Below are 12,882 nucleotides of genomic sequence, written 5' to 3' on the forward strand. Positions count from 1 at the left end.
TAACGTTCGACTAAATGGACATAAAAATGAGTTCTTCCCAACTTCACATAGATATTTGTCTACACACCAAGACAGTATTGCAAATATGTCCTAGTCATACTCTGTTCGTTGTGTGATTATAATCTTGTGAAGTGTTTCTTAGTTCCGACTGAACTTTAACCCTACTTCTAATTCCAGTTGGTTAATTACTTTTTGTTTGTTTGTTTTTAATCCCAGTCCTCCGAGTCACTCCCCCCCCCAAACACTTATTTAATTATATTCTACACGTTTCTATTATCTTACATGTGAAACACCGCAGTGTCTGTGAACATGGGTTAACTCTTTCTCTCTGTAATTATTGTTCACGTTCCGATGGAATTATTTAGTTTGTTTCACTACCCTATTATGATTGAACTATTTGTATGCAATCAGGAAATGTTATCTAAGATATACAATTGTAGAAGAATGCATGCTCTTTTTAAATAAAACAAATTAAATTTTATAAAATCAAAATTTTATTTAACTTAATGGGGTCAAATCAACGTTGGTATCGTCAGTTAGGAGTGAAAGAGTTAATGAAAGGGGTGGTCAAAGCGCTGCACGCCGACTGCATTGGGCACGCTTGTAGCGTTATACGCGACTCGCGAAGATATTCAATTCATTTTTTTTTTAACTTTTCCCTCCGTCTGTCGCTATTTCTATACATTATGTTATTTCACATCTTCACATCAATGTAGTGCTTGGAGCACTTGCTGGAGCCATTCTATACATTTCGTTACTTCACATCTTCACATCAATGTAGTGCTTGGAGCACTTGCTGGAGCCATTCTATACATTTTGTTACTTCACATCTTCACATCAATGTAGTGCTTGGAGCACTTGCTGGAGTCATTCTATACATTTTGTTACTTCACATCTTCACATCAATGTAGTGCTTGGAGCACTTGCTGGAGCCATTCTATACATTTTGTTACTTCACATCTTCACATCAATGTAGTGCTTGGAGCACTTGCTGGAGTCATTCTATACATTTTGTTACTTCACATCTTCACATCAATGTAGTGCTTGGAGCACTTGCTGGAGTCATTCTATACATTTTGTTACTTCACATCTTCACATCAATGTAGTGCTTGGAGCACTTGCTGGAGTCATTCTATACATTTTGTTACTTCACATCTTCACATCAATGTAGTGCTTGGAGCACTTGCTGGAGTCTAGTCATTTTCCATCCGTTCATTGTGTTTCAGTAGATTCAGGCTCAACGCATCAGCTCATTACCTAAACTCCAGTTTCTCATATCGAACCAGTGGCGCTTTCAAATGTGAGACAAGAGATCATTACGTCATCATTCTGTCGTCTGCGTCAGATTCAATTCAGATGTTTCTAAATAACGGGATTTTATTTGAAATAAAAACAAGAATAGGTTTTACTGAGAAAATATAATACATGCGTTTATTGTATGATACATTCAAATATAACAAACTAGTTTACAGAGATAATGATTTATGTATAATGCGGACACAATTTTAGACAGAAACAAGAAAGACATTTAAAATACTTTTTTTTAAGACAATACCTCCTTTATGCAACTTATAGAGCGATTGTTTTTCTCTTAAAATTTAATGAATGTCAGATTTAATAATTAATGGAGCTTTTTTCCCCCGACCCTCTCCCCAAGTCTCCCCGAGAAAGAATCCTGTTTAAGTGAATGTACAGATGTAGTACACTTGATCATATGCCAATGTAATGTATTTAGATCTAAACTTAGAAGACGATGCGCCAAAATTTCCTGATCAATTTATTGAACTCTTCAGTCAGAGAGACCTGGCATTAAAAAATTCACAAAAGCAATAGTCATTTCATGAACGCAAAAGTCCTTTCTAAACCGATATTGGTTAAAAACCTAGAGCTAGATGTATAACCAAATTTAAATTTATTTCATTTTTTTACTTGAAAATGATAAGGGTCAAACTAGAGTTTTCCCCTTGTGGCCAATGAGCTAGTAATTCTTTTTTCAGCGATATACATCAACTGCATAATTTTTAGAAAAAAGTTAGAGCCGTTTATGAGATCGGCGTCTTGGTTCGTCCAAGAAGTTCTGACTTGAATATAGGTAGTGTAATAAGATACAAATTAAATATCTGAACCAAAAAAAACTATAAACAACACATTAAACATTTTTTTCAGAATCTGAAAACTCTCTTGCACATCAAAAAGTTGGATTAGAAAATCAACTTTCGTCATATCGTGCTTGTATAATTTTGGAAACCAAATCTTGTATAGACATGGAGAGAAATGTATTTATATATATATACACATTTAGACGTGGTTTTGTATTGGTCCAAATGAGTCTCTAGGTCACTGTTCATTGACACAGGCACCAGGTGGCAAAAAGAATCAAAATGAAGCAAAAGGATCTGTTTCAAAAAGAAAAAGTGTTACTAGATTATTGAAGGAAAATATATTTTCAAATAATTTCATGTTGCATTACTCACATAAGTATAATAACGATGCCTTTGATTCTGAAGATTAAGAATGAGAGCATTGTTTCACACGGCTTTGAAAACTCAGTTGCGACCTGCATAAATTTCCACAACTCATGCAGACAAGGCCGTTGTCCAATAGCCGGAAGACAAATGTATTACAGTCTGTCTAATAGAAGGCAGCTGTAAATGTGTTTATGGCAGGTACGTAAGCCCTTATTAGCTTTTAAGAGTAAAAGTAGGGCTTGGTTATACTGGTGTTTAAAATATGGGAATTGCAAACTTAAAAACTCTCAGCTCTTATCCTTGCGCCTTGTCACTTGGCCATCAAGACCCTGTATAGATACAAAGATGACCCAAATAACAGCAAACCATGATTTGAATTAAAGAGACTTCGTTCAACCAAGCAAACATTTCGCTATTTCTTGATTTACTAGTTCAGTAATGTAACGACAGTTCTACTCCCAGACCTACTTACATCTAGTGAACACAATAGGAAACGATACATACCCATGTGATGTCATCGCCCCGCTGTGTGTGGTAGATGAGATATGGGTTGTGCTGCTCGAAGGTTTGCCTGTGGTCGTCGTTGATGTCGTCAACGGGGACGTGGATGCCGTGGTGTTGCTGGAAGCCGTTGAGTTGGTCACATGCGTGGTAGGGCTTGTGGTCACTGTGGTAGTGTTGGAGTGAGCAGTCGTGCTGGACGCCGTCGTGTTGGCGTGAGCTGTGGTTGTATTGGACGTTGTCGAAGTACTGAGTGTGGTAGGTGACACTGTGGTAGGTGACACTGTGGTAGGTGACACTGTGGTAGACAACATCTGTGGACACGCATGCCTGGTTTCTAGTCGAAATTGCTTGAGGAGAAAAGAAAACAAAATATTTTTTTCAAAGTCATTCTCAAAATCATCAAAATCCAACTGATGGGATTTTGGAACCTTACCAACTACCTTTTCAGTCCTGTGTGATGTAAAGGTGGTCATCTGTTTCTATGGCCGACGGTTAATGAGGATGTCATGTGATCATCACAATGCCCCACCTTTGGCCTTTACTTCCCCCACTAATGTCAGGTACCCATTACAGTGGGTTGAAACCCGAATTCAAAAATCCAGTATTCACCGGGATTCAAACCCGAGACTTCTGAGGCCTAATCTCATTCAAGACAGGTTTATGTTTCAATACAGGGCGATATACATATGGTACGTTGATGGTACTGTTTTATTTAGCAGCGTCCTGAAAAGGAAAATACAGGTTGGTATTGAAAGCCTCTTTCTTATTGTTGTATTGATAAATCCAGAGATATACTTATAACCATCAATTCAAGCCCATATAAATAAGTGATAATTTTAAAAGTCCGATAAGCATTACTGTGTCATACGTTTTGTGTAAACGAATGTGTCTTTAAGAGAGAGATGTTTTCAAAATTCTAACATTCTGGAACGTGTGGTCAACAGCTTTTTACCACAGCCATAACCAAGGCTCAGGCTCTCATCTTATGTTAGAAATGAGTCATAGTACTTATACTACTAAAGGCAATCAACTCATGTCCCCTCCCCCCCCCCCCCAAAACATGAAGAAATCCTAAATGAAGTTGTTGTTAAAAGTCTTTTAAAGTGATTTGCGCAAAGTCATCATCAGGAAAGTTTGTGTCTAAAGTTTGTATAAGTATTGCACATCTTGCCACAAAATAGACACTTACACACACACACATTGATAGTGGCACATAGTCTAGCTCACAGGTGGCCAAGTCATGGCGCATGCGTCAACACTGGCTCAAAGCGCCTAGCACGATTACAAGTGGCGCTCTACACCCCAGAGATATTACAATAAACAAAAAATGCTTGCACGTAAAAAATAATGCAATAATGTTTCAGAAAACAAAGTATAACGAGGTGTAACTCATTAGCCACTACGACATCGAACCGCATTCTTTTAATACGAATAGACCAAAACCCCAGAAAACGATGATTTATGTTATTGTTAGCAAAGCATGAACAAAGAGTCGCTGACTGGGTCAATGTCCACATATTAAAGAACAAAGTGAATGTGTTGAAGATCATGCCATGATATATAATATCTTAGAGAGCAATCACAACACATTATTTTAAGATGACTTTGATAGTTATTTGATACTGAATGCTTACATTTATAAGTTTTCTTTCACAAGTGACATACATTGAACGAAATAAACTGAAGTCGCCTTGTAATATACAGTTGGAACTGAATGATATATAAGTGAAATCAATATTGAAAAAAAAACTTCTCTCTCTCCCAAATGCATCTGAAATTGTTTGTCAATTATAACCATGAGAACATTTTTTACAAATTAAGACTATTTGTTAAGTCAGTTCGGATCAACATTCAAATGCATTCATTAGAAATGATCAAGGACCAACTTATTTCGCGACTCTCCGATTAGAGTCTGAAGAACTGACGGTTGCTTTCAGCATCAAATTTAACTATTAATATTACAGATTTGTTGGAGTCTCATTATAGCTAGCTAACTTGTCAGTATACAAAAATTAAAAACTGCTATCAGTGTTCATATTTAATTAGTAGTAGATTAGGAATAAATCCATTATAATTAGGTATCAATGCTAATTCAAGCAGGCACATAAAGTAAATAAAGTAGTATGTGCGACCTATCTTCCTCTACAACCTGCTATATCTGCTCATAGTATCGTATAGGGAAATGGTTTTGATAGAAACAATTATACAGGGTAATGAATATAACTTCCACTGATGGCCAAATTACCATATTTCAAATGTATTTTAAAAAAAAAAAGGGGGGGGGGGTATAAGTTTGTACGACGCATTTGAATTATAAGTGGAAAAAAATGGCGCATGGACACCCTTGTTCTAGCTCTTAAATCAGAATATTTAAGATCACGTGACCATGGCACCGCAAACACAATGTTTACGTTACGCTTAAGTTCTTGTCTTAATAAACAAAATATCAAGTATACATTTATAAGTATCTTCTTACTAGATGTGAAGGGTCAGTAATGTTAACAAGTACAAACGAATCAGTCCCATTAGTGCAATACAGCTGAACAAACGAGGTGCTGAAAAATAGAAAGAAAAAATGTTTTGAATATAAATCCAGAATATTTGTTTCAGGAGGTTCCCCGCTGATTTATAATTTAACATTTGAGATAATAAAGGTCTAAGTTGTAATAAAATTGATTGTTTTCATCAAATTAAATTCAGATTTCAGCAAATATTCTCCTTTATCTCTACTAAATCTAAACGCCACACCTCTTCAAGACAAACTCTGCAGATAACAAGAAATACATTTATACATGCCCTTTAAAAAAAAAGACAATACATACTCTACAGATAACAAGAAGTAATTAGGTAAAGTGTTTAAAAAAAGACAATACCTCCTTTATTCAAACAATAGAACGGTATAACATTTAACTCTTGAGCCATAAAGGGGAAGTAACCCTTCGGGGATCATGAGCACGACATGACCTTAATTGTGCCGATGTGCCAAATTCCCAAATTTTCAATTACAATCTAATGAAAATAGATTTTTTTTAAGTAAACATCTTGTACCCCCCCCCCCCACACCGATAAAATGAGTGCTGGTTAAGTGAATGTATAGATCTATTATCTATTCCAATGATAATCCTTTTGTTATAGATTTAGAAGACATGTTCAAAAAAATCCTGAACATTTATTTATTAAACTCTGGAATGAATGTTGAAATACCAGAAGACGTATAGTCCGGTTAAGTTCAATATTTTCTAGTTCTCAAGCAACATTTTTTTTTTATGCTTAAAAAATTATAACCGTAAAAATAGGATTTTCTCGATGTAGCCAACGAGCAAGTAATTCCTTTCCCAGCTGTCAAATTTCTTTGAAAATCGTTAGAGTAGTTTTCGAGATCTGTGTCCAGGTTTTTCCCATCCACCCAGAAGTTTTTTACACGAAGGGACGATTTGAATAGAGATATAGTAAAAAAAAAACAACTAACCAACATAAATATTAATCTATGAAAAAAATCTATGTAATAAACACTAGAAAACATTTCTATTTCTCGTACATGTTAGATGAAGTGTTATATCTGATCGTGTAGATGTCCACAAACTCTGGAGGGGAACTTGCGATGTCATTATACTGGCTTATAAGAGAATTAAACTGACACCCCTGGAGAAAAAAACACTTTCATTATTGTTATCATCTATTATCATCTAGTGCAAAATCAATAATATTTCTGTTGTTTTTTTAAATCAGTTTGTCTGTCAAAAAAAATGTGTCCGTGCGTTTGTCCGTCAGATTAAATTTTGAAAACACTCCATTTCCTCCCATAAACTTTGTTAGTGAGAATATTTTCTTACTGGTCAAGGTCCATGTTGTGAATCAAATGAAGGATTGATTGGTAGTATAACTGACCCACAGGGGCAGCTTAGAGTTTCTGCAACATAGCCTTCCTTCGTCAATGTTGTTTTCATCTTGTCGTCATTCCCTCAACATTTTCTAGTCAACCTATGCACTACATTAACTTTAGAATTGTATGTTAATACTGTAAAATTCAAGTTACTCCAAATTGACAAGCTTTTCAATTGAGGATCTATATCTTAATAAGCCATCGCTTTGTGTGTGTGTGTGTTTTAAATATTTCCTGACTAAGACTTACGTAAACAGAGGAACAATTAGCAGGCAAGTTGAAGGTCTGACACAATTCAAATTCATAATTGAATTTTCCTGAGGCATCATTCAGCTTAAACCTTTGCAAAAAAAAAAAAAAAAAAAAAAACAGATATAAATAAATATGACAACGTTTCTAAATGAATGACATTTTGGTTGTTTTGGAATCTTTCAACCATTGAAACGCTCAAATCACCAATATGTATCACCCCTAACTCAACTTCTTTTAATTAGGGTAATCAAAATTGATTACAATAATCAAGAAAACAATTAATCTCTCAGATTTGTTTTTTAGTTTTTTAAAAAATAAATAAAATAAATATGTAGATATGTCTGTTTATGTAGATATGTTTGTGTATGTAAATAATCTAATGTCATAGAAATGATTAGGAACAGCAACTCGAGGTCTCAATTGTGGGCAGACATTTTACCACTCTGTTTCTAGCAATAGAGACTTCAACGCCACCTCTCTCCAATGATATAGAGTCGACTACTGGGATGCTAAAATGTAATAGGGAAAATCCAACAATTACGTCTATTTCCATGATGACCTTATTTCCTAAACTTAAACAAAACATGCACGCACCAAAACATATCTTAACATATATCGATTGTTTAGCCCATGCATGTAAAAAAAGACCCTCATATGTTCATTATACTTTCGTTCGAAAAGAAAGTCATTTTAATCTGTCACTTTAAGTTTATCAGTTCAGTTGAAATGTACTGCTATAAGTCTTGTTATTGTATTGGAATGTATAACCTTTATCTTCAATTGTACTTTTATTGAAGTTTTTCATACATGAAAGCAAATCAGGCGGACCGAATTCGGAGGTATTGATAAGCGAAATATTTTTAAAACAATATATATATATATATATTTTTAACAATTTTCAGCTATAGAATCATAATTTCTAAGCTCAGTCGGTGGTAGCCCAAAGTAATTACAAAGCTTGTATCAAATCTTGTAGAAATCTTGTACATTTTATTTTTCCCACTTCCCATTCTCGGATCAAGTTGAAACTTTGCACAATTATTTATTGTCGAAGATAATGCATAAATCAATCAATCAAATAATTAACCAGTTAATCAAATTTTAGTGGTAATTAAATTAATTTTGTTTAATATACAACAAGGGAGATAAATCTTGCAGAGATATGGCAGTGATTGTGTGATTCTTTCCCTTTTATAAGCTTTGTATTTTTTAAAGTATTTTTTAAAATTTTACTTTATCTTATTATTTAGTTGGCAACAAAGCTCTTTCAGTATAACGGCCTTGACACTGTTTATTTAGTTATTTATTTTACTTATCGTTTTCTTAGTTTTTCTTTCGTTTCTATTCTATTGCCAGCACATTTCTTCCATTCGGCTACCTCTTCGTCTATCCCTCTTACTGGATGGTATTGTTTAAAAAACTTAAACGGGATCTAAAAAATCGAAAACACAGAACAGATAACAGTGATTATCTGTTAGTGTGAAAATCCCAAATGCTAAACGAAGACTAGATCCTGAAACATGTTTTTTCCCTCGGGTTTCGGATGCACCAAAGTTGTTATTGACGAAAGAGCCACAGACTTGAAGTTGAAACTCAGTCCAGTCTAGGCCAACGAAAGCTCCCTTCTGCCGTTCTGTCTTAACAATCGCTCTGGCTAGGAGGGATCCAACCAGATGTCTGTATTTCACATCCATATTACTTGTGGCTCGAAACCCAAGACGCTTGGAGTTAGATGCGAGGCCTAAGGCCAAGTACACCGGGGACGTAAACAGTTTTCCATCAATGATGTACCTTACTTGCGGAAAGTAAAGACTAGGTAATTGTGCTGGTCACGGGATCTGCTCCTGAAGTGTAGATTCCAGAAGTGGATTTTCTGTGCATCATTTAGTACATCATACAGTATCATTATGTTCAGTTTTATTAATACCATTCCTCCTATTAGCTTGCAAATTTTTCATGGGTAGACACTAGGTGAACACTTGGTGGATGAGTATTTCGAAAATTAAACGGCTCTAACAATTTTCCTATATATTTGATAATTAATGTTTAAATTGGGTTAGGGGTGATACTAGCTAATATGTTTGAAAGTTATAATGTTTCAAAATAGAATTAGCATAAAATTAAATTTGGCTTACGTCTTTTTGTTTTTGACCACGTTTTCAGCGGGAATTCCCGCACTCGACTCAAATGTTTCTTTGTATTTAGTTAAGAGATGGATGATTAACTGGATCTACATTAACATTTTGAATACCGTCTTACGTAAACGTTCAAGTCCACATGCCTTTGTAAAATCACTAGCTGGATTGTTAATAGATGAAATTGATTGTGTAAAGCCCATTGGAAAGACTCCTTGCAGTAAGCAGTACAAGAAATAAATCAAATGAGAATAAACATCAGTTTGTTGTTGTTTTTTGTTTAAACTTACTGTACCAATAAATGAAATAATGTTTCTTTGACCAAGCTTAGAGTACGTAAGACCAAGTGTCGAGGAACATGATAAGAAACTTAGACATGGCCTTGGCAACTAGACTTGACATTTCAAAAGTTAGCCAGGAGCCAACAAGAATAATAATCACAAATAAATCTAGAAGAGAGCTTCAGATATTGAATGAAAGTCAGCTTATCTAGATAGAATGATTAACTTATTGATCAAAGAACAACAAAAATGATTATATTAAAAGGAAGTTATTGTTCCAAGCTATAATTCCACTATATGTTTTCATTAATTGATAATTCACAGTTGACTACCACCAGTAACTTCTTTACATTTCATGAAGAACATAGACCAAAAAGGTAATAAATCTGGTAGTTGTTATTACAGATCTCCATCCCATGAAGCATTGAATGGGATTCCTTCTAATACATGTTAGTCCCTCCAGCATTTCATTCCCATCTCTGTCCTATTTTTCACCTTTATCTTTCAATCCTGTTCTAGTCTATAAACTTGTCGTGAAAATTTGTTTCCTTCCTAGCATTTTTTAAATTGTTATATTTTATTGATTTTTTGTAAATATTTAGCGGCCCCTGGAAGGAATGTCTGTCCGTCCGTCCCGTTTAGTTCTTGTAAATTTAAAAAGGTAGTAAAAATCCGACATCAGAATATTTTAGACCATTTAAAGGTCTGATGCAAAAGCTACTTTTTTCTTTTCTGAAAGCGAAAAATTTGATTTTTAAAATCACTTATGCAAGCAGTTTTTTTTCCATAAAAATTCACCACTTTTACAACTATTCACTATTAATAGTAACAAACACAGGAGGATTTTTAGTTTGTGCTAGATATCTCGGATGCTCCTTCAGAGTTGAAGATAGTCTACTTCCTAGTACAAACCTCCCGCAGGACGACGAGGATCGGAGCGGGCAGGGTTTGAACCCTCGACCGTCGATAAATCCGAACGACCAGACAGCCATCCGACCAGGCAGCCAGTAGGGGAGATGGTTATTTACAATATTACTAACACATTTATCCAAATGATTTTAGATTTTTGTCAAAAAATTTTCTTTTTTATATTTACATGGCTTAATTAAATAAGTTCTGTCACAGTAACTGCTACATTAAAAAAAAATTGCTTACTTTTTTTTAAAGACAAAAAATCTATTTAATATGCATATAATTTGGATATAATTTAAAATAACAATTAAAAAGTAATTGTTCATATTATCGCATGAACTGCAGTAGCTTCATAAGGTTGTAGAACACTTAACTAATGGAAATATATAATTTTTTACGGAAATATTTTTTTCTAGAGGATTTATATAAGAGATTGACCCTTTACAAAACAATTAGATCAATTAGATATTCATTATAAGACATCAGTTATGCCAGGTTCATATCCAACTTCACATTTACTTTCACCTATCCTTTGGTCTGCTAGACCACTGGTGCACCAAACAAGATCTATAAACCTTCTTTCTCCATTCTTCTCTGTCATTTGTCTTTGATCGAATTTCATTCTGATGTTGTTTCTGAAAATATTGAAACCTGCCTTTTTACCTGCCTGGGTGGAAAACTTCGGGCAGATTTTGAGTTTGTGTTTCCACACAAACTGTCTTTGTAACATTGTTCTTTACTAATGTGTTTTATGTGTATTGCAGGGTTAGACAATTTTCTAACCTCGATTATGCTGCTTTAATTCAGGGAGTTACTTTATGACTTCGTGTGTCCTCTCCTATAATTTTAGCATTCTAATTATTATACATTTGTTGGCTATCCTGGATGGCCGAGACCCGGTGTACACCCATTTTATGTTATATCTTATATCTCTAAATAACATTATTATTCAGGGTGTCCTCTCTACGTAACTAAAGAATTTGTATATACATTACAAGTCTTTTATTTACTTTTTGATCATTCGTACTTCCATATGACTTTCTTTCATTGTCTACTAATTTACATTTAAATTTCTTATAATTTATGAAATGTTTTTATTGATTAAAGGTTGTTTTTTATTTCATCATTCTTAAAATGTTTATTAGTACATGTATTCACTAATAATAATCTTCTAAATTGAATGCACAAGCCTAACAATAATTTGAAATGTAAATAAAGTCATGGTAGTTTATAAATTTCGATAATAAATTAGACCTTATGTTTCATTGATTCTACCAATGGTCAGGAGGAGATCCTTATTTCCAATATTAGTATCAAATATAGTTTTATTATCTATGTTCTACTCCATGGACTTTGGCTTTCAGTGTAAATAAACAGGTGTGTACACTTACGTAACATTTCCAATGGGCTGAAGATCTATGTACTCATTCTGGGTCTGTTGACAATAACATCCATCTTGACTGACACAAGGAGCCATTGGTGCTCCAGAAGTGATACCGAGAGCTAATAGCATCATGAGTAAATTGACCATCTTGATATGTTCTATTCTTTTCTAGTGACAGGTATAAGATTTTATTCTTCTATAATGACTAGTCCTTTCTCTTGTCAATCACTCAGGTAAGTGACCACACAGCTCACTGTGGTCTTACACACACTTATCAGTCGACCCTTTTAAATCTGTTTATCTTTCAATCATGTGGTTCGTCTAGCTAGCCTACATACACATGGCCGGGGTCTCTGTGGCAAGGGCGGGGGTGGGCGGGAATGGGGAGACATTCTCAGGGATAATCTGTATACTGACTAGCGTATCTTGGAAAGAAACAAAAATTAAACTTAGTGAATGCCTTTTAGTTTAGAAAGAAACAACAGAATTTTAACAAAGGACATCGAGGATAGAGTAGTGAGATTCATAACAAACGAATATTCACATTTGTCTAGAGTAACACCTTTAGTAAAATCACTAAATTTAGAAAGCCTCCAGTATAGAAGACTTAAAAGTAAAGTAGCAATTAAACTTAAAACACTGAACAATAATCTTCAAATACAAAAACAAAATCTAATAAAATACTTCGAACCACACAAAGATAAAGGCACATTCCTCGTTTCATAAGTAGGATAAATGTGTACAAATGCTTTCTTCCCTAGTGCTATTAGAGCATGGAATGGGTTGCCTGAGCCAGCCAGGAAAACCAGTGACTTACAAAATTTAAGTCATTGGTTAACATGCATGACGTGAAGGACGTAATCGTCTTCTTTTTTTAAGTAACGTCTGTATTTAATAAGAAAAGCAATGTTGCAATTTTTTCGAAGTGACAGTTTGAAATTCGATTGAGTTGTGAACACAATAGGTGGACTTTTTTTTTCTTCGCTAATAAAGCACGTTTTCAATAAATATAAATATTTCTGAATAGCCTGTACTATTGATTTGCTAACAAAATAATGAATTA

At 34.4% G+C, this 12,882-nt stretch overlaps 1 protein-coding gene across 1 annotated transcript; it reads right to left on the minus strand.

Moving 5' to 3' along the window:
* Positions 1–1,417: 1,417 nt before the first annotated feature.
* LOC106058118 (uncharacterized) lies at positions 1,418–12,088 on the minus strand. Its single transcript, XM_056026085.1, has 7 exons — positions 11,827–12,088; positions 7,105–7,195; positions 6,511–6,614; positions 5,449–5,527; positions 3,262–3,319; positions 2,973–3,231; positions 1,418–2,396 (listed from the first exon to the last, which is right to left on the minus strand). Exons 1-7 carry the CDS (start codon positions 11,964–11,966, stop codon positions 2,345–2,347), a joined length of 783 nt encoding a protein of 260 aa, XP_055882060.1. The 5' UTR covers positions 11,967–12,088; the 3' UTR covers positions 1,418–2,344.
* Between the last annotated feature and the right edge of the window lie 794 nt (positions 12,089–12,882).

The sequence above is a fragment of the Biomphalaria glabrata genome, chromosome 1 (assembly GCF_947242115.1).
Source record: "Biomphalaria glabrata chromosome 1, xgBioGlab47.1, whole genome shotgun sequence".
Lineage (NCBI taxonomy): Eukaryota > Metazoa > Mollusca > Gastropoda > Planorbidae > Biomphalaria > Biomphalaria glabrata.

Bases quoted from the DNA above. Each gene is read 5' to 3' on its own strand.
- LOC106058118 (XM_056026085.1), bottom strand. From the start codon at position 11,966: ATGGTCAATTTACTCATGATGCTATTAGCTCTCGGTATCACTTCTGGA. The intron at 6,615-7,104 runs GTAAGTCTTAGT...TTTTTTCTCCAG, and splicing joins CTAATTGTTCCTCTGTTTAC to GGGTGTCAGTTTAATTCTCT. The intron at 3,232-3,261 runs CTACCACAGTGT...CCACAGTGTCAC, and splicing joins GTTGTCTACCACAGTGTCAC to CTACCACACTCAGTACTTCG.